The sequence below is a fragment of the Coenobita brevimanus genome, chromosome 40 (assembly GCF_032717465.1).
Source record: "Coenobita brevimanus isolate Jiangsu-jjx chromosome 40, ASM3271746v2, whole genome shotgun sequence".
In the NCBI taxonomy this organism is placed as follows: domain Eukaryota; kingdom Metazoa; phylum Arthropoda; class Malacostraca; order Decapoda; family Coenobitidae; genus Coenobita; species Coenobita brevimanus.
Window position 1 is genome coordinate 17,286,174 of NC_136993.1, and position 22,841 is coordinate 17,309,014.

Sequence of the window (22,841 nt, forward strand, 5' to 3'; positions counted from 1 at the left end):
ACTGTCCAAAGAAACGTCGACTGTGGCACTTCGGAGCTGCAGATTGGGAGACCCTCAGACAGTACTTCTTTGATTTTCCATGGAATGATTATTGCTTCCACAGCCGGGAGCATTCTGAGTGTGCATTGCGCATTATGGAGGTTATTCTCTCGGGCATGGAAGCATGCATTCCCTTCTCATATCCTTTGACTGATGCAAGAAAGCCTTGGTTTAATCACGCTTGTTCTCATGCTGTCCGCAACAACAAGAGGGCCTATAAAAGGAACCAGAACCAACCCACCCCTGAATCACATCTTGCTTATGTTTCTGCTCAGAATCATGCTAAGATTGTTCTTCGCTCTCCTAAAAATAATTTTATCCGTACTATATGCTCTCAACTCTCTAACTCGAATTCTTCCTGCTCCTACTGGCACCTTGCCAAAAACTTTTCTAATAACTTTACCTCATTATCCTTCCCTCCTCTTTTCTATTCTGATGGCTCTGTAGCTATTTCTTCTACTGATAAAGCAGATCTCTTTGCTCAGACTTTCTCCTCCAATTCCACCTTAGACAATTCCACTGCTGTTCCTCCATCACTTCCCTGCCTCTGAATTCCTCATGGCTGACATTAAAATTTCTTCAGCTGTTGTATTTTCTGCTATCACTAGCCTTAATACTAACAAGGCATATGAGCCTGATGGAGTCCCTTCTGTTGTCCTCAAGAACAGTGCTTCTGTGCTTACACCCTGCCTAGGTAAACTCTTTCACCTTTGTCTGTCAACTTGTACCTTTCCTTCTTGCTGGAAGTTTGCTCTCACTCAGCCAGTCCCAAAGAAGGGTGACAATTCCCAACCCTCTAACTATCGTCCAACTGCTTTAACATCTTGTGTCTGAAAAGTTTTTGAGTCAGTTCTTAACAGAAAAATTTTAAAGCATTTTTCCTATCACAACCTTCTTTCTGATCATCAGTATGGGTTCCATCAGGGATGCTCCACTGGTGATCTTCTCACCTACCTTTCAGACTCCTGGCTTTCCTCCTTTCCGGACTTTGGTAAAAGCTTTGCCATCGCACTTGACATCTCAAAGGCTTTCGATCGAGTTTGACATAAATTTTTATTTTCCAAACTGCCCTCTTACGTTTTCCATCATTCTGTCTGTGCCTTCATCTACTGTATAGCTTCCTTTCTGGTCGTTCTACAGCCGCTGTTGTAGATTGCCATTGTTCTTATCCTAGATCTATCAACAGTGGTGTTCCTCAGGGCTCTGTAATATCATTGACTCTCTTCCTTTTATTCATCAATGACCTAAGCTGTACATCTAACCCTATCCACTTGTATGCTGATAACTCCACCCTTCACTTTTCCATTCGGTTCCCCCAACGTCCATCTCAACATTTACTTCAACAAACAAGGAATGAGGCTATGGCAAACCGAATGTCTGACTTGGCTCGTATCTCTGGGTGGGTTAAAAATAATCTTGTTGTTTTTAATGCATCATAAACTCAGTTTTTACACCTACCAACCCGACACAATTTTCCACAGGAGTACCCACTAATGTTTAATAATATCCAGCTCAATCCTGCATCATCATTGAAAATGCTTGTGGTTTCATTCACTCAGGACTTATCTTGGAAAGATCATATTGCATCTCTTGTAAATCTGCTTCTAAGAGATTATGTGTGCTAAGCCGACTCCGTATCTTCTTTACCCCTGCACAGTTGTTGACTTTATACATGGGTTTTATTCGCCCCTGTACAGAGTAAAACTCTCATGTCTGGGGATGGCTCCCTGCATACGGCTCTTCTCAATAGGGTGAAGTCAAAGGCTTTTCATCTCATCAACTCTCCTCCTCTTACTGGCTTCCTTCAACCTCTGTCTCTTCACCACACTGTTGCATATTTTTCTCTTTTCTATCGCTTCTTCAATGGTCGCTGCTCCTCTGAACTGTCTGCTTGCATCCCTCCACCTCTACAACGGGCGAGTAGCACCCGTCTAGCAACAAACTCTAATTCCTTTTCTGTCCAACTCTCTAATGCAAGAGTTAACCGTCCCTCCCAGTCCTTCATTATGCAACAAGCCAACTCTGGCACTGTCTCCCTCTGTCTGTATTTTCCACTTGCTATGATCTCCAGTCTTTCAAACACAGTGTGTCCAGGCATCTCGAAATGAACGGATCTTGAATTTGGTTCTCTTTTGTATTGTTTTTTTTTTTTTTTCTTGGAAGGAACGGTTTGCGGGAACCTGGCCTTTGTTCTTTCTTGCTTGCATAAAATAATAATAATAATAATAATGAAAGCATAAACACTAATAGCAGGATACTTACCATCAAATTTGGGACCCCATGCAACTTCCAAGATTTGAGGTGCAGGACTTAGTGGTTTTGTAGGCTGACTTATTAGTTTAAAACGTAGAAGTTATTCTAGGAAGAGTAAAGGCACAAATGTTGGGATTGATAAGACAGGATAAGGAAAAAGAGTTTTTATCAAAATGTAACTGAGAAATGTGTGGTGTATTGGGGTAGGGTATGGAAAATCTACTTTGGAAGAATTAGTTGAAGCAACAAAGGCAGGTATTTGTGACTCAGCTGATTGAACGGTTTCTCGCAAATAAGCCTTTCCGTTTCTCAAACGAGTAAGACTGTCCTTTGTGCTCTCTCTCTCTGAATGGGACTCGACTGTATTTCATCTCCAGACGAATGTATATCATCTTCAGGTATATTAAACTTCTTAAAGTAAGGAGATGTCATGAAGAAATAAGTTGGAAAGTGAAAAAAAATAAGTACAATGAAAATATTTATCGTGTGAATACAAGTGAAGAGAATTTTTTTGCCAAAATAAACTTTTATGTACAATAACAATTAACGAAGAAGGGGCTTAATAAAATATTTACAAATGAAGTGTTCATATGGACGAATATAGTAAAAGAGAATCAGGAATATAAGAGATGATCTGTGGAAGTTGTTCTAAGTACAGTGATTAAATCGCGTATGACAAAAAATAACTTGCAAGGATTACTGGTCCGGAGATAATGGAATAAAATTTTTACTAAATTATTCTAACTCACCATCAATTTATACAGTATATGATGTTAAATATAGATGCAAGATACTGGGTGACGCAGTAAGATGGTGTTGGTGGGTGAATTTACAGGTTGTTGGACATGACTCTGCAGCCTCATTGACAGATGGCTTGATGCAGGAGGTGAAAAAGAGCGAGATGCAGGTCACCAGATCACTGGGGGACTGACAGTCACCAGAATCGTTGTAGGAATGAAGGGACAGACCTGGTGACAGACAGGCTTGGTAACAGACAGATGTCAGATAGCTACTGTATTTGACGGTTGACAGGCTTCACAGGCTTCACAGTAGACGGTAACAGCTACTGTATTTGATGGTATACGGGCTTCATAGTAGACAGTAGACAGCTTCTGTATTACTGTCATACAGGCCGAAGAGAATGCATGTTCTTGACCTCGCTGCCACCAAAATGTGAGATGTAAACTCACAGAGATGCCATCAGGAATTCAGGTTATTCTTAAAAACTCTGTACAACAACTGGATAATTTTTTTGGATGAAAGCTATGTTCCACTCTCAGAGTCTAGTAGTTCACTATATCCGTTAATTTCATTCCAGAGAGAGGCAAGTGAGAGTCTGTTCAACAGCCATCACGTTACGCTAAATTAAGGAATTCTTGGCTGTGTACACATAAAATAGTCTTCTCAGTGTTCCCATCCAAAGGAAACGATTTGTGCCAATTCATCACATTCAGGCAGCATCTGAATCATGACGACTAAGTAACAAACATGTGCTCACTTGCACACCTTCATAAGTTATTATTTTTCTCTCACTCTCTGGTCCTTTGTGGCGATGAACCCCATTTCTGTCAAACACTCACATAAAAACATGTGTGAGATGTGTGCCCACTCCAGAAATGCAGTAACAATATCATGTTTAGTTAAAAAGATAATCCCTATCCTCTAACACAGGTTGATAAGATATGACTAAAACCTCCAGACATTGTTTCCCACCAGTAAGAGGGAGGAGGAGACTGGAAGGCATAAACTAGGTTATATCAAGTGCATCTTTATGAGGTTCGAGTCTTTAATGTCAAGTATTACGAACAGATTTGTACTGTTATTCAACATTGTAGAGATATTCCAGTATAACTGGACGGGGACGGGTATTCTTTTCACTCCGTGTGTGTGTGTTTGTGTGTGTGTGTGTGTGTGTGTGTGTGTGTGTGTGTGTGTGTGTGTGTGTGTGTGTGTGTTAACAACTTTACGCAAAAACTACTAGTGCGATTTTGACTAAAATTGAAGGGAGTATGGGCTATGAAGTTTTGATCACCTTATTAAATCCTGGGCCAAATTGAGCTAAGGCCCAAGTTGTAGGCCCCCAAATTGTAAAAAAAACGGGGACTGGTAAAAATTGTTTTTTCGTCCTTCAAATTCGTCATGTCGACATGAAACCAAAACCTTAAGGTGCTTTTTTTCAAATCAACATCCTATAACATGCCTCATTACATCAGGGGGGCCACCCCCCAGTTAGCGGTAGGGGGTTTAGTGTCAGGTGGATCGTGCCTAAAATTTCAAATGGGCATAAAATCGTCAATGTTCACCCGATTTACTCCAAAATTGATATATGACATCTTTGATTAAATACCCTGTTGTGTTTATACGTCAGTACTAAAATGACTGCTGAGGCCAGGTTTGCTGTGCCTGGGCATCGCTTCTTGTATAATAAATGTAATCATGTTTACCTGCAATACTCAGTCAATAGCATGCTGTTTACAAAATGGAGTTGAGTAATGGCAACCATGCTGAACCCTAAATCAAAATTGTGAGTTAAGGGGACGGCTGAAGCAGATCAGCACCATCCACTACCCTTACGGCCGCCCACACCCCCTATCCATGACGTAATAAGTACTGTTACCAAACCTGAATGCTGCAAGGTACAAGGCCTCTTGCACATGAGGATAATTTCTTTTATGGGTGACTGTACCTCGTGGAATCTCTATGCAAATACTAAGAGGTGTTCAGTCCAGACTTAAAGAACTTTTTCTAGGTAGTCAGTGAGAGGAAAAAAATACTAGATAATGGATTATGTGAAGATGGTCATTCTATGTCGGGTAGCGTAAATGTAGAGGCGGTGTAGGTAATTTTCTCCTCAGTACTGGAAACAACAGACAAGAGTGGGATCCTCCAAGATGGTTGTGGCAGCGGTGCACACTCAGCACATGGGTACCAGATTTTACGTTAAGGGGCTCGGATGAGGTGAGGATTGTATCCAACAGCAAGAAGAATAGTCGTACACTACTCTCGTCTACCTGGAATTCTGAGGTGCATGCAATAATATGAACTTTGCATTCAACAGGTAAACTGTGTCATCTTGAGGGTGCCCCCACCAATACCTCGCTGGCAAGCCCCTGTGTGGCCCTTCACAGAGGAGACGTGGCTGGCATTGGCGGCGGGACTCATGCTCAGTGGACCTGTTCTGTACTGCCTGGATCGATACTCTGCCCAAAGGTTTTTGTACATGAATATACTAGTACCACAATTTCTTACATGAAATCTAAGCGTGTCCTTAAAAACAAGATGTTGTATATTTCTAAATATGAAGTGTCGTATCACTCCAACATTTTCGATAATTCAGTATAGTATGTGGGCAGTTTACTGTTCATTAACTTGAAAATATTGCCTGATGATAACATAATTAATGATTAAACTTGTGTAATTTCAGCCTGAATCTGCCACCTTACTTGAAGTCTCTGACCTCGAGTTACTTACATGCAGCCTCTATGCACCTCTGCGAGCCAGTGGCTAGGGAGCCCAAAACCAACACCAGCCGGGTGATGGTGGGCTTCCTGTGGTTGTATGTGATGATACTGGGAATGTCCTACAGTTCCAATCTCACTGCTTTTCTCACTGTCACACGCGAACCTCCCACCATTGATACATTCAAAGACCTACATGGCTCTGGCCTCAAAATTGTGGCACTAGGACCACTTTTCGGGTATCTTATGAAGCAGTCTGCTAACGTCTACCTCAGGGTAAGAGCACTTTACATTTAAATGGTGAGTTTACAAAGAGTGGAGGGAGGATGAATGTAGCTAATTATGGACATTAAAGGAAATGGGAACATTAAATATTCATTATATGAAAGGAAACTAAGTCCAATGTATAGTGTGTTGTCTATGGGCCCCATGGGGTCTTTTGGTGCTGAGGAGAGGCATTGGACCTCCAAGACTTTTCTATAATGTCCCACAATGAGAAGCTGAAGTGCGTTATGCAAAGGATTTTTTTTTTTTTTTAATACAGGACTGATTTCAGTTTGAAATAGTTGGGAATGATGAATATGGGTAGTGTGAGTGTTTTTTTGGTAATGTATCCACTTGCCATTTCTGCAAATGAATTTTCTATTGTATGTGATTATCACGAGTCTTCAAACCTTTAATGGTAAAGAATCAAATGTGTTTGGAGTAAAAGTGAATTTTAAAGATCTGGCGCTCTTAAGAAATAAATGACAATAGCACACACACACACACACACACACACACACACACACACAATATATATATATATATATATATATATATACTTCAGTCACTAAATTATAACAGAAGCTCCTAGAGTCAGAGCCCCCTGAGGCAGAGCCTCAGCCTGGAGGCAGGTTTTGCCCACCATTTTATCTTTTTAAGTCTGGAGAGTCAAAGAGGGTTTCAGCTCAGATATTTTAAACTATGTCACTTTAATTTTGCAGATGAGAAATTTAATTTTCTATACAGTATAAATAAACAAGCCGGTAGGCAACGATGGCCAGCCCTAAGTGGGCCATTATGGTCCAGCCTGTACTCACAAAGGAGGACCCTTATCTGGTATACAGAGTAGTGTTAAAATGCAATCTCTCGCCTCTCTCTGGACACAAATTAAATCACCCAGACAAAGAAATAGCTCGATGCTTGCATAAATGCAATAAACATCCATATCTGAGAAAAACAGTCTTTTTACGAATCTCCCATAATATGTACTGATATTGGTTTAATGCAAATATATATGCATTTCCAACCATTTTTGCACCACTGAAATCTTTTCGGAGGTGAAAATATGGATATTTCTTATGCAATGTTTCTTCATTCCTGTCCCTAGTTTTCACCAGCGCAAATGCAGCCATTCTGCGATTTTTTTGTGTGCTTCACTGTTAAGCACAGGATGGGTTTAAAAAATCTAAAAAATTGCATTGCCATGTGCACCAGAGGTTTCACTTCAATTTGATAAGAAAAAAATCTATTTTCGCAATCTGAATAAATGGTGCCGTCGCTGTCCACTGGGTCCTGGCAATTTGTGGACCCATGGATCATGGAGGGGCTAAGCAAGTCTGTTGCAAGGCAATGAGTAGTTTCCTAGCAACCAAAATCTTGAGGACACAACTAGGTCATTGGCTAGTCATTGTGTCCAGGTTTGGTCGGAATTGGTTTATTCTGAAGGGTGGAAGTGCCTCCCACAATTAAACAAGAAAAAAAGAAAGGACAGCAATGTGCTGGCCAATGAATAAATTACTTATACACACACACACACACACACACACACACATATATATATATATATATATATATATATATATATATATATATATATATATATATATATATATATATGTATATATATATATATATATATATATATATATATATATATATATATATATATATATATATATATATATATATATATATATATATATATATATATATATATATATAATATACAGCTCATAAAGAACGATTTTTCGACTAGCTAAAATGGAGTCTTCAAAATATAGATTTCATGGCTGAGACAGGGAAGGATAACAAACTGCCATTTTTAGATGCATATATCACTAGAAGAGGCACCACTTTCACCAACAATGTCTACCGGAAACCAACATTCATGAAGTTCAAATCATTCATTCCAATAAATTATAGGAGTAATTTGATAACAATTCTGAGGGACCTTACACACTCAAGTGGCTGGGGCGTTATTCACCAAGAGATGGAAAGAGCCACTCAAGGACTTGTGAACAATGTGTATTCCAACCACGATATTAACTGGGTGGTATAATGCGAAGTAGAAAATTGATGCCAACAAATAGAAAATAGACCAGTCCAGGATGGTCAATGAATAAAATTATTTTTCAAAGCCCACGTGCATCCTGGATAAAAAAAACAGAAAAAAGAATAATGAATCAGCTAATGAGAATATATGTTAAACCAGCCAAGCCTCAAGACACCCTCGACTTGGTTTTAAAAAAAATAAAATCTAACCTACTTTCGAAAAACAACCTGATGATTCAAACATTAGACCTACAAAAAAGGCACCTGGGATGTGAATACATTTGTAAACTAGGGAACTGTGAGTCCCATCCCTCTTCATTCATAGGATATTCAACCACTAAACTCAGCCGAAGAATAACATTTCATCTGCAACATTGTATCCTAAAACACGCAACAAGACTGCCACAATACCCATCTGACCAGACATATGTGGATGAGAACACACACGTCATTGGGTGCGCTGCAGATGCGAAAGGCCTACAAATATCAGAAGCCCTCCTTAGCAAGGATAGGGCCCCGAGGATAAACATTGTAGGTTCATCCTGGGGGACAAGAGAATTCATGATCATCTTATCATTCCAACCTGTTCCTTTTCATACGAAGAGGTATGGGGTGGAGTAATGACATCCCCGACTCTCACTGGATGATTTCAACATCCCCCCTCCCCCCTCATCATAATTTCCTCATCATCTCATTCTCTATTGGTTGTTTACCTGATTTCCAGATCCACATAAAGTGTATATGTAGTATACCCACTCACTGTCTTTCCTCTCGATGACTTTGAAGCATGGTTGTGGGTGCTGCAGACGTGTGTGCTGTTCTCTCCTCCAGCCTGAGGCTGCCCCAACAGCATTTGCTTCTGTTTTCACCTTTACGGTGTGTTTAAAGATAAACTAGCTAATACTCACATTCCTCCATCCTCTGTACAGAGATACAGAAGGCAACTGCATATATCGCCCTTGGGTGTAAACTGACAGATATTGTTGTCTCCCAAGAGTAGTTTAAGAGGGTAATCTCAGCCGTAGGTGTTCTACCCCAGGTGTATTGTCCCTTACATGTCTACTTCTTCTTCCCACTTCCAGTGCAAGAAGGTGGTGATTACTATGGCAGAAGTCCCTGCTGCCTCTTCCCCCTCCGGGGGTGGGGGGGGAGGTGGTCCTGACCATAGTAGGAATGTTGATTAGAGTAATTGGCTTCAGATTGACAGACGCCAGACCCACTTGACATACCTGCAGCGAATATGACTTTTGTTATGCTGCATGTTCCAAGTTCAATTCCCCTGTTCATTCTCAATCCTTTGATCATCAAAAAGGTGTCTGATGGTTGTGCTGGTGAGGTGGGTCAAGTGAAAAAAATGTTTACAATTAAACAGTATACTCGTCACAGGTTAAGGATTTCCTTAAACCATGCAGGTTCCACCGTTATGATGTTGAGCTGAAGATTCCACATTCCATGAATTTCTACAAGGGTGCTATCACCTGCAGGGACCTCATAGTTATGGAAAAGGATTATATTATACAAGAAATTGTTCGGCAGGATGTCATATGAGAAGTTCAATTTATAACTAGATTCGCGGAAGGCAAGAAGATGAAGACTGCGACTCTTGTCTTGACTTTTGATGAAGTTTCCTGAGCCTGTCAAAGTTGGCTACGAAATTTTTAACCTAAGGCTGTATTTCCTCAACCCTCTTCATTGTTTGAAATGTCAGTTTTATGGATTTGGTGACAAGTGTTGTCAGGCTTCCCATACAGTGTGTGGCAAGTGTACAGCTCAGGGTCATGAAGCTGAACACCGCACATCCAAGACTGTATGTTGCTTTCACTGCAATGGGGCCTACACTGCTTCCTTTAGGGATTGTCCTAAGTGGAAGGAAGATAGAGAGCTCTGCACAGTGAAGACAACTGATGGTTTCTCCTACCATGAAGATAGGAAAAAGGTGATGGAGTTGCCTGCAGTTCACTTACCGAAAACCTCTTATGATTCAACGGTGATGTCCCATCTTGTGATGTGCTCAGTCGAGAAACAGACTTCTCCCGTCCCTTTTACTCATACCAGTTGCATTACCTCTTCTTTAAAGCCCCTTATCCATTCCAAGTCTCTTACTAATATCCCTGTCACTACTTCATACTCACCAGCTGCTGCTGCTCATTGCTGGTAACTGAAGTCTGACAAGTCTGATAGGATTCATTTGGCCACCTTGACAAAGCGCTCACATCCTCACGTTCTTTCTGCTCCTATTCCAGCAAAGGAGAAAAGAGTTAGATTCTTCCTTGGCAGAGTCTGGGAGCTGTATTGTTGATGATAACGTGGAGAATTCCGTCAACAAGCACTGGGATAAGTCCCCACGTAGTCTCTCACCTCATGTTGGGTGGCATTAAAATCATATATATATATATATATATATATATAGATGCACAATGGACCGACTAATAAATCTGAAACTCCCACATTTACTGTGTTAGGTTAGATAGGAACTGTAGGGCTCTGTGGAATAAATTACAGAATATGGCAATATTGCTGTCTATGCACTGGCTTTATATATTATTTAATTACAGGAGATCCTCCACAGTTAAAACACTACCACTCGTATAGAAGATACGATGGCCTTGGAGTGGCCAAATAAACCCACAAATCAAACCCACAAACAGAAGGGTGTTCTAAATTCCACTATGGAAGCTGTCACATGCAGAGTAAAATTGAGTAACACATATTTGTCTATTTGCTCTCTCTTATATTCTCCGCATGGCTTTACTGATAGCGATGCTTTAAATTCATTTATCGAAAACATTTCAGGAAATAAGTTAGTTTGGGGTGACTTTAACGCCCATGACTATCAGTGGGGCAGCTTGAGGATTGATGGTCATGAGAAGCAAGTAGCCAACCTAATACATCAGCCCAAACTGTCTTCTGGACGATGGTAGAGTGACTCGTGTAGATGACCGTACTGGTAACTTTTCGGTCATAGAATTATCTCTGGCCACTCCAGGTATACATCAAGATTTCTCATGGGACCGTTAAGATGATTCCCTGGGAAGTGATCATTTACCCATTTGTCTTTCTTATACATGCGACATTTTTTCATATATTCCACTTCCAAAATTTAACTTCAAGAAAGCAGATTGAGGACCCTTCTCAAGGATTGCCAATTTAGATATATCTGTAGAGACTGTAGATTAAAATTCCAAAATTTATGCAGTTCCATATTACATGCGGCTGAGGTTGCTATTCCCAAGAGTTCTCCAATTCAGGCAAAGCGTAGAACTCATTAGTAGATGCTTGATTGCCAACAAGAAATAAGGAAACACAACAGGAGATATAGGATGTTTGATAATCAGCTAAGTGAGGAAACCTTTATTGAGTATAAAAAACACGGGCTGAGACAAGGAGAATATTTAGAAGGGCTAAACATGAGTTGCACTGTTCTTACATGTCCACAGTGAATCACTTTACCCTAATCAGTAAAGTCTGAACCACTATCAAAATACTAAATAATACACACCATAACCTCCCTGTGATCACTCTGCAGGTGGAAAACAACATCTATGACGATCCAGTGGACGTAGTTAATATCCACACCAGGAGTTTTTCCAATGTGACCAGCTCAGTCAATTATAACCAGCATTTTTGACAATATAAACGCACGGCTGAGGTACACATAGCAGACTTCGCCAAAGAAGAAATAGATTCCCCGAGCAATGAAGAGCTTATGATAAAAGAACTTTTCCTAATCCTCAAAACCTGCAATGACTCCAGTAGTGGACTGGATACTATCACGTATTGTATGATCCTGTATCTTAATCAGGACTTCCTAATTAAGCTGTTGGTATTGTACAAAGAGGTTTGGGCATCTTGAACGTTCCCCAACTCATGGCACTTTGCAAACGTCAGGCTGACGGTATTATGAATCCAACTTCATTTCGTCCTATAGTGTTAACTTTTTGTTGACATTTATGTAAGGTCATGGAACAAATGATTAACAATAGGCTTCTTTTTGTTTTAGAGGTGAAGACTTTGGTAATGGATAAGTAATGTGGCTTAAGGAAATACAGAAGTTCACTAGATCATTTAATGACTTTGGTTACTGCACTTTGGAGGCATTTGCCAACACAGAATTCACGATACGGGTGTTCTTGGAAATTCATAATACCTATGACATGGCATGGTGACACAGAATATTGCTAATGAAACACTGCTTATGGCTTGGGAGGTAATCTACCTAGTTTTATTTCCAAATTTTTAAGGAATACAGGATTTTCAGTCAAATTGCCTAGTAATATAACATTGCATATATTTATCCAAGAAAATGGGATGCCTCAGGGAAGTGTGCTTAGTCCCCGTTTGTTTAGTGTTATGATATTCTATCATCAGCTCCCACTCCAAAGAATCTTAAATGCTCTTTACTGACAGTTGTGCAATATGGCACTTTTCCCTTAACCCCTCCGTGGCCGTGGGTCTGGAATTTTACATGCTCCCCTGGCCGACGCCGGGGCCATTTTCTGAAGTTTCAAAAACTGATTTCTCTTCCTTGCCATATTCAAGAGGAAGTTCTGACGCACCTGGCATTGCAAATTTCAGCTTCCTAGGCCCATCCTGTGGCGTGCAATCGAATGCGGAATTTGCATAAATTTAGGTAGCTGATACTAGTCACATGTAGGTATTGCAGTGACACAACATAGCACTTTCTTTTTTGCCAAAAAAAATTGTCAGTGGTGCTGAAAAGGTGTGAAATAACCCTATATGTGTTTTTTTTTTTTTTTTTCAGTACATAATATGCAAGATTTGAATGTAAAAACTATATTATGAATTAATTTTGCATTTTTCAGTGTTTTTGGTGTTTATGGTAGTATCGACTTATTCTTGTAGTCTGGGTGGTGGAGCCAGTTGGAAAAGGGAGATGAGTGTCTATTTTCAGACTTAAATGAGATAAACGTCATCCCTTGAGTGTTGCACAGGCTGTACAGTGAGAGTTGACATGCGAGACAACCTGCCATTCGCACCTCGCACGAGCTGATTAGCAGGAAGAGAAGAGAGGCCTTTCTACCCACAAGAGTATCACATGAACACAGGAAACTTTCCTGTTATGCTTGTAAACGGCAAAGAATATGTAAAATGACTCAAAACAGTGCAACGAACCTGAGCAAATAGGTAAAGACACCAAACAAAAATTAATTTTTCATTTATTTAATGTCTTTTTGTTTATGCCTGTGTTTATTCATAATCATAAACAGGGTGGTTGTGAGTGTTTTGCAAGGGAGGAGGAAGATTATACTTTCTGTCTGGATTGAGATAATGGGTGTAACTACGCGTTTAGGCATGGCCACGAGCGAAAAAACGTACATCCACTCGTCACGGCGTCAGGTGGTGAACTGACAAATGAGGTGTGAGAGCGTGAAGTGATCAATCTCTTGTCCTAGATGTTCGTTCACTTCCCGAAAGTTTTCATAGTTTTCAATAAGTTGCGCTGCATTGGAAAATCTAAACCAGTACAACAAACCTGAGCAAACAGGTAAAGATACTAAGACAAAAATGTAGTTTTCTCTTATTATCATTGTATGCTAGGTGAAATTAGGCTCGACTTCTCGTTCCTATTACACCTAACGTGGAGCGGGGTCCTCTTTCGAGACCGGAGCTTAGTGCAATAAAGAGAGGCAGGACACAAAAACTCTAGGCAACAACCTTTACACGTATATTACCACAATCAGACACAGGGCAAATCAACAGATATTACAGCACAATACATAGCAATATAAAACCTTATCTAGGATATGGGTATCTCGCAGGATACTTGCTTCTCTGACATTAATGACAACACAATCAATCCTAGTGTATTAAGGGTGCAGTAAATATAGGCGTGCGCGGGAGGCGCGGGGGGGCGGTGAGTCTCACGAGGAGGGGATAGGGGAGGGTGCGAGGAGTGACTTGTGACCGCTAGGGGAAAGTTATGGTAAAATTGGAGAGAGGCAGATATTAACAGTGAAGCATATTCGTTTTCCACTAGCCAAGGGACTTTGGTAATTGATTTTATTATTGATTCACACTTACTTGGGATACTGGGGTGAGAGAGGGTGATATACAAGATTTATGGGCAGCGTGGAGGGGGAAGGGAATACCATAGATACTCTCCTTCATAATATTCCTTTAGAGATCGCAGTAGTAGGGGTATGTCACTACAGAGGAATCTCCAGGTGGCACAGGCTTACTAATTGTATGTAAGGGACGTCACTCATAAATATAGTTCATCAGATCTTGTTCCACACACTCGTCCTTTAGTTTCTCACTGTGATCTTATTCGCCCGGATATTCACTATATGAAGTCACTGCACAATACTTATACTAGGGGAAATCACACTTAACCTAAATCACTCGTGCTGCAGTATCACACGTATTCATCATGGGGATAGGCGGGAACATGTCGTCGGCGATCCTGCCGGGCTAGGGGCACTGCCAGTGTGAGGCGTGCCAAGAGGGCATGGGATAACTCGTAGGGCTACCCTCGCGTCCTGGGCTACCCGTGACTTCCGGGCTGGGCTCAGGAGTGTGGCCCTCGGGACTGGGGCCGAATAACTCCAGGAACCTCTGTTGTAAGTCTCGGCCGGTAGTGAGAGCCTTACGGCGTCGTGGGGGCGTAGGGAGATCGCGCCTGGGTGTCCTGGGGAGAACCGAGAGAGACTGCGGACTGCGGTCTCCAGCGTCTAGGGGCGCCGACAGAGGAGGGCTGCGGCAGCGACTTCCACTGGGGCCCGTCAGGTGCGTCTGCTCTAGAGCCAGACGTAGGAAGCAGAGGCCAGGGGAGGCTGTGAGGCCTGTCTGGGTCACTCTGGGATGGGAAGCCTGGGCTCTAGTCTCCTGCCGTAGTGACGTCTCTCTCCTTACCTCTTTCTGCACACCCTCGGAGTGACAATAGATCGTCTCACGAGGAAGGGAGCGACAATAGGCCGTCTCTACCAAGACACTCTCAGAGCGACAATAGGTCGTCTCACGAGGAGGGAAGCGACAATAGGCCGTCTCTACCGGAGCACTGTCGGAGCGACCATAGATCGTCTCACGAGGATGGGAGCGACAATAGGCCATCTCTACCAGAGGGGCGCCGTCTGGAGTGCCTATGACAACTCCACCCCTAGCTGGTTCAACAATCCCACTCCGTGAAGGTAGTGTCTTTCTCCTACGGCGGCGACGGCGTGGTGGCTGCGTGACATAGGGGCGTACGGCCCGGGCTGACGTATGTCGCTCTTGCCGGGAGTGGTTCTGACTGGTGGCGGCTACCCTGTGGGGTCCGTGTAGGGGTGTCAGTACATTCTCGGGCATACTGAGCTGTATTTTGCTTGCCCCGTTGTCGGGGGCACTATGGTATATTTCGGGGGTACTGTTCTTTAAGTCACGCATTATAATCATGTCTTTTTTCTTTGTGCCTGTATTTATACATAGTCGTAAACATGTGGTTGAGTGTGTTACGCAAGGGAGGACGAAGATGATATTTTCTGCCTGGGTCGAGATAATGGGTGTAGTTGTGCTTGTTTAGGCATGGCCACGAGCTAAAAAAAAATCGAAAATCCAATCATCACATCAGCAGGCTCTGAGCTGCTTGATGGGGTGTATGAGATTGCATTGTAGGTCAGTCAGAAGACATTCAGAATGTTCATTCACCTCCCCAAAATTTTCCGTTTTTTATAGGCTGTGCTCAAATGACCCCTGCTACCATTTGTCGGCTAAACATCATTCGATGCCAGCAGCCACGGAGGGGTTAATGCACAGTTTTCAGCTAATGGGATACAAGCAGACATTGATTCTGTCCACCAGTGGGCCTTCCATTTGGGATTTAAGTTTTCCATCCCAAAGTGTGCCCCTGTAGTTTTTACTACTCGTAACATCCCTGGTTTGCATTTGACTTTGGATAAGCGGATGGTGTCTTTCCAAAATTCTGTCAAACTTCTGGGCATGCATTTCGATCCGAGGTTAAACTTTATCTATCTACCCAGGCTGCTTCCCCCAAGGAAAGGGAGGTAGCCGAGACAGGACGACACACTCTCAAATACATTCATTCGCATCTTAGCCCCAAAAGGGAGAAGGGACAGATCCTCACTGCACCACACCGCACGAGGGCCAACTGTGCAGTGCAATCAGTGACATCCACAGCAGGGCCCGACAGCAAAGCTGGTTTACCCCTGCCACTTCATAATAAACCTATCCCCTTACCAGCACCTGACCTAATCAGCTGATTAGATCAAATGTGGGAGGATATCCCCTCAGGGCTGGGTCATCATTTATTCATTCACAGTTTCTCCATTTATTTCTGTCACGTACAGCCACTCTTCCTTGCTCAAAAGACATCCCTGTCGCATCCAACGCTTTCTTCACACTGTCCATCCAACCTCTTCGTGGTCTCCCTCTCACCCTTACACCTCTCACATCAAATCTAGTTATCTTTTTCACCAATCACTCATTATCCATTCTCTCCATATGCCTAAACCATTGCAACTCTTTAAATATGTTAGTAATTTAACTCCTTTGCACCCTGTGCCCCCAGTATGGGATGGATGTGGCCATTCTCAAAATTTAATAAAGAAGGGAACCCTGGGGCAGGGACCTATGAGATTAGTGATTATGAGTCAACAGGCGGAGGGCGGTATGCCTAGCATCCTTCCAGCAAAATCCCTCACACAGGAACTCAGGCACTAAGAGGTTAAACACTGACAAATCTACCTATCTATCTATCTATCTATTGCCAGATGCCTCAATCCCGTTTGGGGTGGCCACAAACAAATCGCCTCCAAGTCGCCCTGTCCCCTGCCATTTCACTGCCCTGCTCCCAACTCACACCCCCCTCTCTCATATACCTCTCCACCCCATCCCTCCATCTCATCCTCGGCCTCCCCCTCCCTCTTCCCCCCTCCACCTCACTCACATACACTCTCTTCGTCAGTCTTTCACCCTCCATCCTCTCCACATGGCCAAACCACCTCAGTGTGTTCCTCATAACGCTTCCTATTACATCCACATCAGCACCACAACGCTACTTTATATCCTCATTCATCAGCCTGTCTCTCCACGTGACTCCACAGGCTCCTGTTAAATAACTCATTTCCACTGCTCTCACTCTTGACTTGTGTCCTTCCAACGATGTCCAAGCTTCACTTCCGTACGTTAGAGTTGGTATCACAATACTGTCATGCAGTACCTTTTTCACTTCCATGCTCACTTCCCTGTTTCTTATCACTGCTTTCAAAGAACCAGCAACCTTTCTTCCCTGCTGTACCCTTTCAAGCACTTCAACCTCCAAACCTCCATCTCTACTCATCACACTACCCAAGTACTTAAACGTACTCACGTTTTCCAATTCCTCACCATCCAACCTCGCTGTACATTCACTAACTTCACCTCTCTCAAAGACCATCACTTTACTCTTCCCTACATTCACCTTTAGATTCCGTTTCTTACACACTCTCTCAAACTCATCCACCAAGCCTTGCAGCTCCCCTTCGTCTTCACTCAACAACACAGTATCATCTGCAAACAACAGTACAGGGAGTTTCCAAACACTTTCCTCTCTCACCAGGGCCACTCCAACATCCACTACCCTACCTTGTACCTCTTTTATTACCCCATCCATGTACAGATTGAACAACCATGGAGACATGACACATCCCTGTTTCAAACCAACTTTCAAAGAGAAAAATTCACTTAGTTCACCATCCACACGCACTGCAGCTTTCGCACCATCGTACATACTCTTCACAGCATTCAACAACTTCCCATCTACTCCATATCTTCTTAACACATTCCACAATCCTTGTCTATCCACCCCGTCATATGCTTTCTCCAAATCCATGAAAGCTGCATACAACTTCTTTCCCTTCTCTAGAAACTTTTCCACTAAAGATCTAAGAATGAATATCTAATCTACACAACCTCTTCCCTTCCTAAAGCCTCCCTGTTCTTCTCCAACTAATTTCTCTGTTCTTTCTCTAACTTTGTCTATAAGTATCCTACCATACACTTTTCCTATTATACTAAGAAGACAAATGCTCCTATGATTACCACACACTTCTTTTTCCCCTTTTCCTTTGTACAAGGGAATAATTATACCTGACTTCCAATCCTCCGGGACTCTACCTTCCTCCCAGGCCAATCTGCACATTTTCCACATCCATTCTACTACTATCTCTCCCCCATGCTTCAGCATTTCACCACACACTCCATCAATTCCTGGGGCTTTCCCCGATTTAACTTTCTTCATTGCTTCCGCAACTTCTATCCTACTGATTTCTTCCTGTCTTCTCACCTCCCTCCTTCTCCCAGCCATTCCCCAGCCACTTATACTCGCATTACTTCCATCCTCTACGTTCAACAATTCCTTAAAGTGTTCTCTCCATCTGCTCACTTTTTCTCCCTTCTCCACTAGTAATCTACCAATTTCTTTAATTGCTCCTTTTGACAAACCAATATATATCCTTAGATATGTAGCAGTTACTACTCAAGGAGCTGACAGAAAATTATTATTAATAGTGAATAAGTGCCTAATGAGATATAAGCTAAACTATGGCTCACATTTGTACAGGTCAGCATCTGATGCCACATCAAGGATGTCAGATGTGTTGTAGAATAAATGTTTGTGATTGTGTCTTGGGACCTTAGGGTATAGGGCACATGTAGCTCATATGGAAGTGGACGTTAATATACCTCCCCTCTTTATTCGCCAAGACAACTTTATATTATCATATGGTGTGAGGGCAACAAAGAAAAATGATCTCGGCAATGTGGCCTGTATTCCCCATTGTCACCACCACGATTTTATGTGAGAGGATTGTTGACCACTTACCATACACCTTCATTTATCGGCTCAGGAGCATGGTTTGGAACTCAATGACTGGCAAGTTGTTGCTTAAAAATACAGCGCCTTGGAAGCCACACAACTTTGATGTTGATGTCACATGGCTCCCAGCACCAAAGACCAAGGCACCGGAGGTGGAGGTATACCACTTGTTTGGAAACATCATTAGGTGTCATTTGGGATCCCACCAATTGTACACCGTTGGCGCCAAGTCAGGTGATTGTGTGGGTGCTATTGCATGGTCAACTGGATGTGCCCTCAGGTTTCTGTTGCAGAGTCATATATCTGTCTTTACCTCTGAGTTTTTTGCTATTAATATACACTTAGTCTATACTCTAAACTCAAGACATGACTCATTTCTCATATATTCAAAGTCAAAGTCAGCACTTCAGGCAGCTGCTTCTTGCACATTGGATTCTTGTGAGATCCAAGGCTGCATCATTATGTCACCCGGGGTGGTAATTGTTTTTGGTTGCTTGTTTTTTTTATTAGCAACATTATGGAAAAATGTCAAAATGAAATTACATGTAACTTTCACGATATCTGGGCACTGGTCTCAATAGGAATTGATTAAATTTGGAGGTAATCGAAACATTTAGAGGTCAATATCAAGGTCATGGATTTTCAGAGGGCTATAACTTGAAACCGGTTGAAGATAGAGATATTTACCATTAACAGCATACAGAAACTCCCATATGGTTTGTAGTTTGGCACCAAGACCTCTGACCTTGAGTATCCTTGAAAGATCAAACTCAGGATCACAGATGTTCAGAGGTATAACTCAAAACTGGTTGCAGATATATATTTACATATGTGCTTTTAACCCATGGAGTGTGAGCCACAGCTCAGGCTGGGTAACGTCGCATTGCGAGCCACAGCTCAGGCTGTGCTGGCCATGTATGACCGTAAACAACTCTACCCTTACCCAAACTTATGCATGGCGCTACACAAAGATGGAGAGAGAGAGAGATTTTTTTTTTTTTTTACACCAGATGATGCCCTGGATGTTTATCTTCAAGTTTATAAGAAACAAAAACAAAAAAATGATTTTTTTTCCATTTTTCACTACTCCAGTACATAAATTTATATGTGGCCCTACGCAAAGACGGAGAGAGAGTTTTTTTTTTTTTTTCACCAGATGATGCCCCGGATGTTTATCTTCAAGTTTATAATAAATTAAAACTAAAAAAAAAAATCCTTCATTTTTTGCACACGACGGGGTGGGATAAAAAAGGCACAGATCAGGCTAGGTAGCATCGTGTCGTGAGCCACAGCTCAGGCTGTGCTGGCCATGCATCACTGGTAACTACTCCACCCCTACCCAAACTTACGCACGGCACTATGCAAAGACGGAGAGAGTTTTTTTTTCTTTTCTCTAGATAATGCCATGGATGTTTATCTGCAAGTTTATAATAAACAAAACCCTTTTTTTTATTTTTTTTTACTACTCCTCTATACTTGCACATGGTCCTACACAAAGACAGAGAGAGAAAAATTTTTTGCTTTCACCAGATGATGCCGTGGATGCTTATCTTTAAGTTTATAATAAAAACTAAAATAAAAAATTCTTCATTTTTTTGTGCACCACGGGATGGGATGAAAAGGGGTAATTGGGCAATCCACGGGTTAATTGCTACCATGATCTTTGACCTTAAGTGACCTTGAAAGGTCAGTCTTAAGGTCACCGATATTCTGGGGGCTGTAACTCGTGATTGGTTGAGTTGGGTGAAGTTTGTTGTGCCTGGCACCCTTTGTAAACAAATTTGTGCAACAAGTCCGTCGCACTGATTTGGGTGCCTGGTCATTGTCGTATTTACAGCAAAGAACAGGCTGATTTACGTAGTTGGTTGTGGAGCCTGTGGATGCTTGGGACGTTCCTTGTATCTACAGTCGAGTCTCTTCTTCGGACAGAAATCAATAAATCTTTTGTGGCAAGTTCAATGGACCAGACTGAATTTTCCAAAGGGCAAGCCACCCCTTGGAAAGTCCAATTCTGACAAACATCCCTGTCACCTGAAAGAAAGAGTATTGGCACACTTGTGGACATACTGAACGCTGCAAACAGTTGCAACAGACGTCTCTTTCATACTTTCCACCATCTCGGGTGATGGGGATATTGCTATGGCTGAAAAATTGATGGCTTTCTTAAGGGAGACTGGACTGATCAGAGAAGTGACTTTTTTGCTTTTTTGGTTTTGGTTTTATTGGTTGTGTTTATGTAGATATTTAACCCCCACCAGCCAGGGTTTTTCTCACGTCGCCCACTCCTCCCTACGTGGGATTTCCTTGATTTTGGAAAAAAAAATACCCTCATTTCAAACCCTAATATCTGCCAGTCTATAATAGCTAGATACATAAGACTCAACAACTCTGTCTTCAAATGAAAGTAACCCCACGTCTCCAAATGGTCCCGTTGAGGAGTAAGGATAAGTAAAACATGACTGGTTTTCCGTGTTTTGGCGGGCTAATCCCGGTGTGCACAACTGCCAGTGACCTTGGACTCTCTGGCTAGTGTTGGCAGCACTGACCAGAGTGGTGATTGTAACACTGCCTGGCCTCACGGAATTTTCCTCTTATTCTTTCGACTTTTCCTTATTCACTGTCATAAGGATGAGTCATCACCCTATCCATGTGGCTCCCCATAGGGTTTTCCTTCCATTTCATAACGCCACCATGCCCCGTAGGTGTGTGGAAAAATAATAGCTCTTTGATTTGCTGTATTCAATTCTTGCATCAGTTATAACAATTTCACTCTACTGCAGCACCTATATTTGCACTTGACATCACGATCGTGGGTAATTGCTATTTAGGACGTAAATGCTCTGGCTGTTTCATGCAGTATGGTTGAGCATGAGGTAATTACTTGTACAGAAATTGTGACTAATTTGTACTAATCAGTGGCACTGTGAAAATATTACTAATGTTATACACAACTTACATTTTTTGTACCTCACATCATAAATTCGCTTATGCCCACATATTCACCATTATTTTCTGAGTAATGAGGGAAAAAATTTAGTTACAGCCAACTAGGTCATTTTCTTTCTCTCCTGTGCACTTTTGGTTTTCTCTCATTGTGCCAAATAGGGTTAATCAAGGTATTTCCAATCATTGTTTCACATATAACCATAAACATTAACACTTATTGGAATGCACTTGTAACACTTATAAAACTCTTGTTACTAGATATAAATTATAATATCTTACATTTCACTTATGTACAAAAAACACACTTGTGCATATCTGTTTACCATTCACAATTTCCCACACACCTGCTTAGTCACTGAACCCTTTCCCCAGTGGTTAGGGCAGAACTTTCGCGGGGGTTGATGATGCAATCTGCTCCGTGCATGGAGGGACAGAACTGGATGAGGAGGATAAGGAAAACATCACTCTACACACTTCCAGACTGAGCCATGCATCAGTGGGGTACCTTGGGTACCTACGCTCCCTATGGTTGTCATAGAAAATGGTCGCAGGTTCAAAGGGTGGTGAGATGCTTGCGGCTAATCCCGTCAACCAGTGGCACTCTGTGCCCCAAATCGTGACGGTATAACATGTCAACTGGTGCTTAGGGGTGCTGCCCCTGATTCTGACTTCAAATGTTAGCAGTCTGGCAAAGTACCCCATCTAGTCACCCAAGGTGACATAAATGATCTTGTACGTGAACTAAATTAATCAAAACTACAGTCAGAACTACTCGCTTCGAGATTTCAAGTATGGAACTTGTTGCGTCCAGGCACGAAGGTGACGAGTTTCAGGAAGCAGCAACAAAATTTTAAACGTCTTTTCGAGTCAGATAGTGGAGAATGCTACTGTAGCAATATCACAGGTCAGTTCAAAGCCTTGGGAAGGATTCCTGATCCTGATGAAAGGCAACTTTTTAACCCCTAAAAGATGGGCATCGGAATGTTTTGACATACTCTAAGGATGGGCATGATCGGCGG

The 22,841-nt window shown here is 42.1% G+C and overlaps 1 protein-coding gene across 1 annotated transcript in view; it reads left to right on the top strand.

The window, feature by feature from the left end:
• LOC145396970 (glutamate receptor-like) overlaps positions 1-22,841 on the top strand; it is a 146,130-nt gene that overhangs the window by 44,396 nt on the left and 78,893 nt on the right. Inside the window, exons 7-8 of the mRNA XM_080270201.1 lie at positions 5,351-5,502; positions 5,717-6,026. Of these exons, the coding sequence (XP_080126327.1) occupies positions 5,351-5,502; positions 5,717-6,026 (462 nt within the window). The remainder of the gene's footprint in view (positions 1-5,350; positions 5,503-5,716; positions 6,027-22,841) is intronic.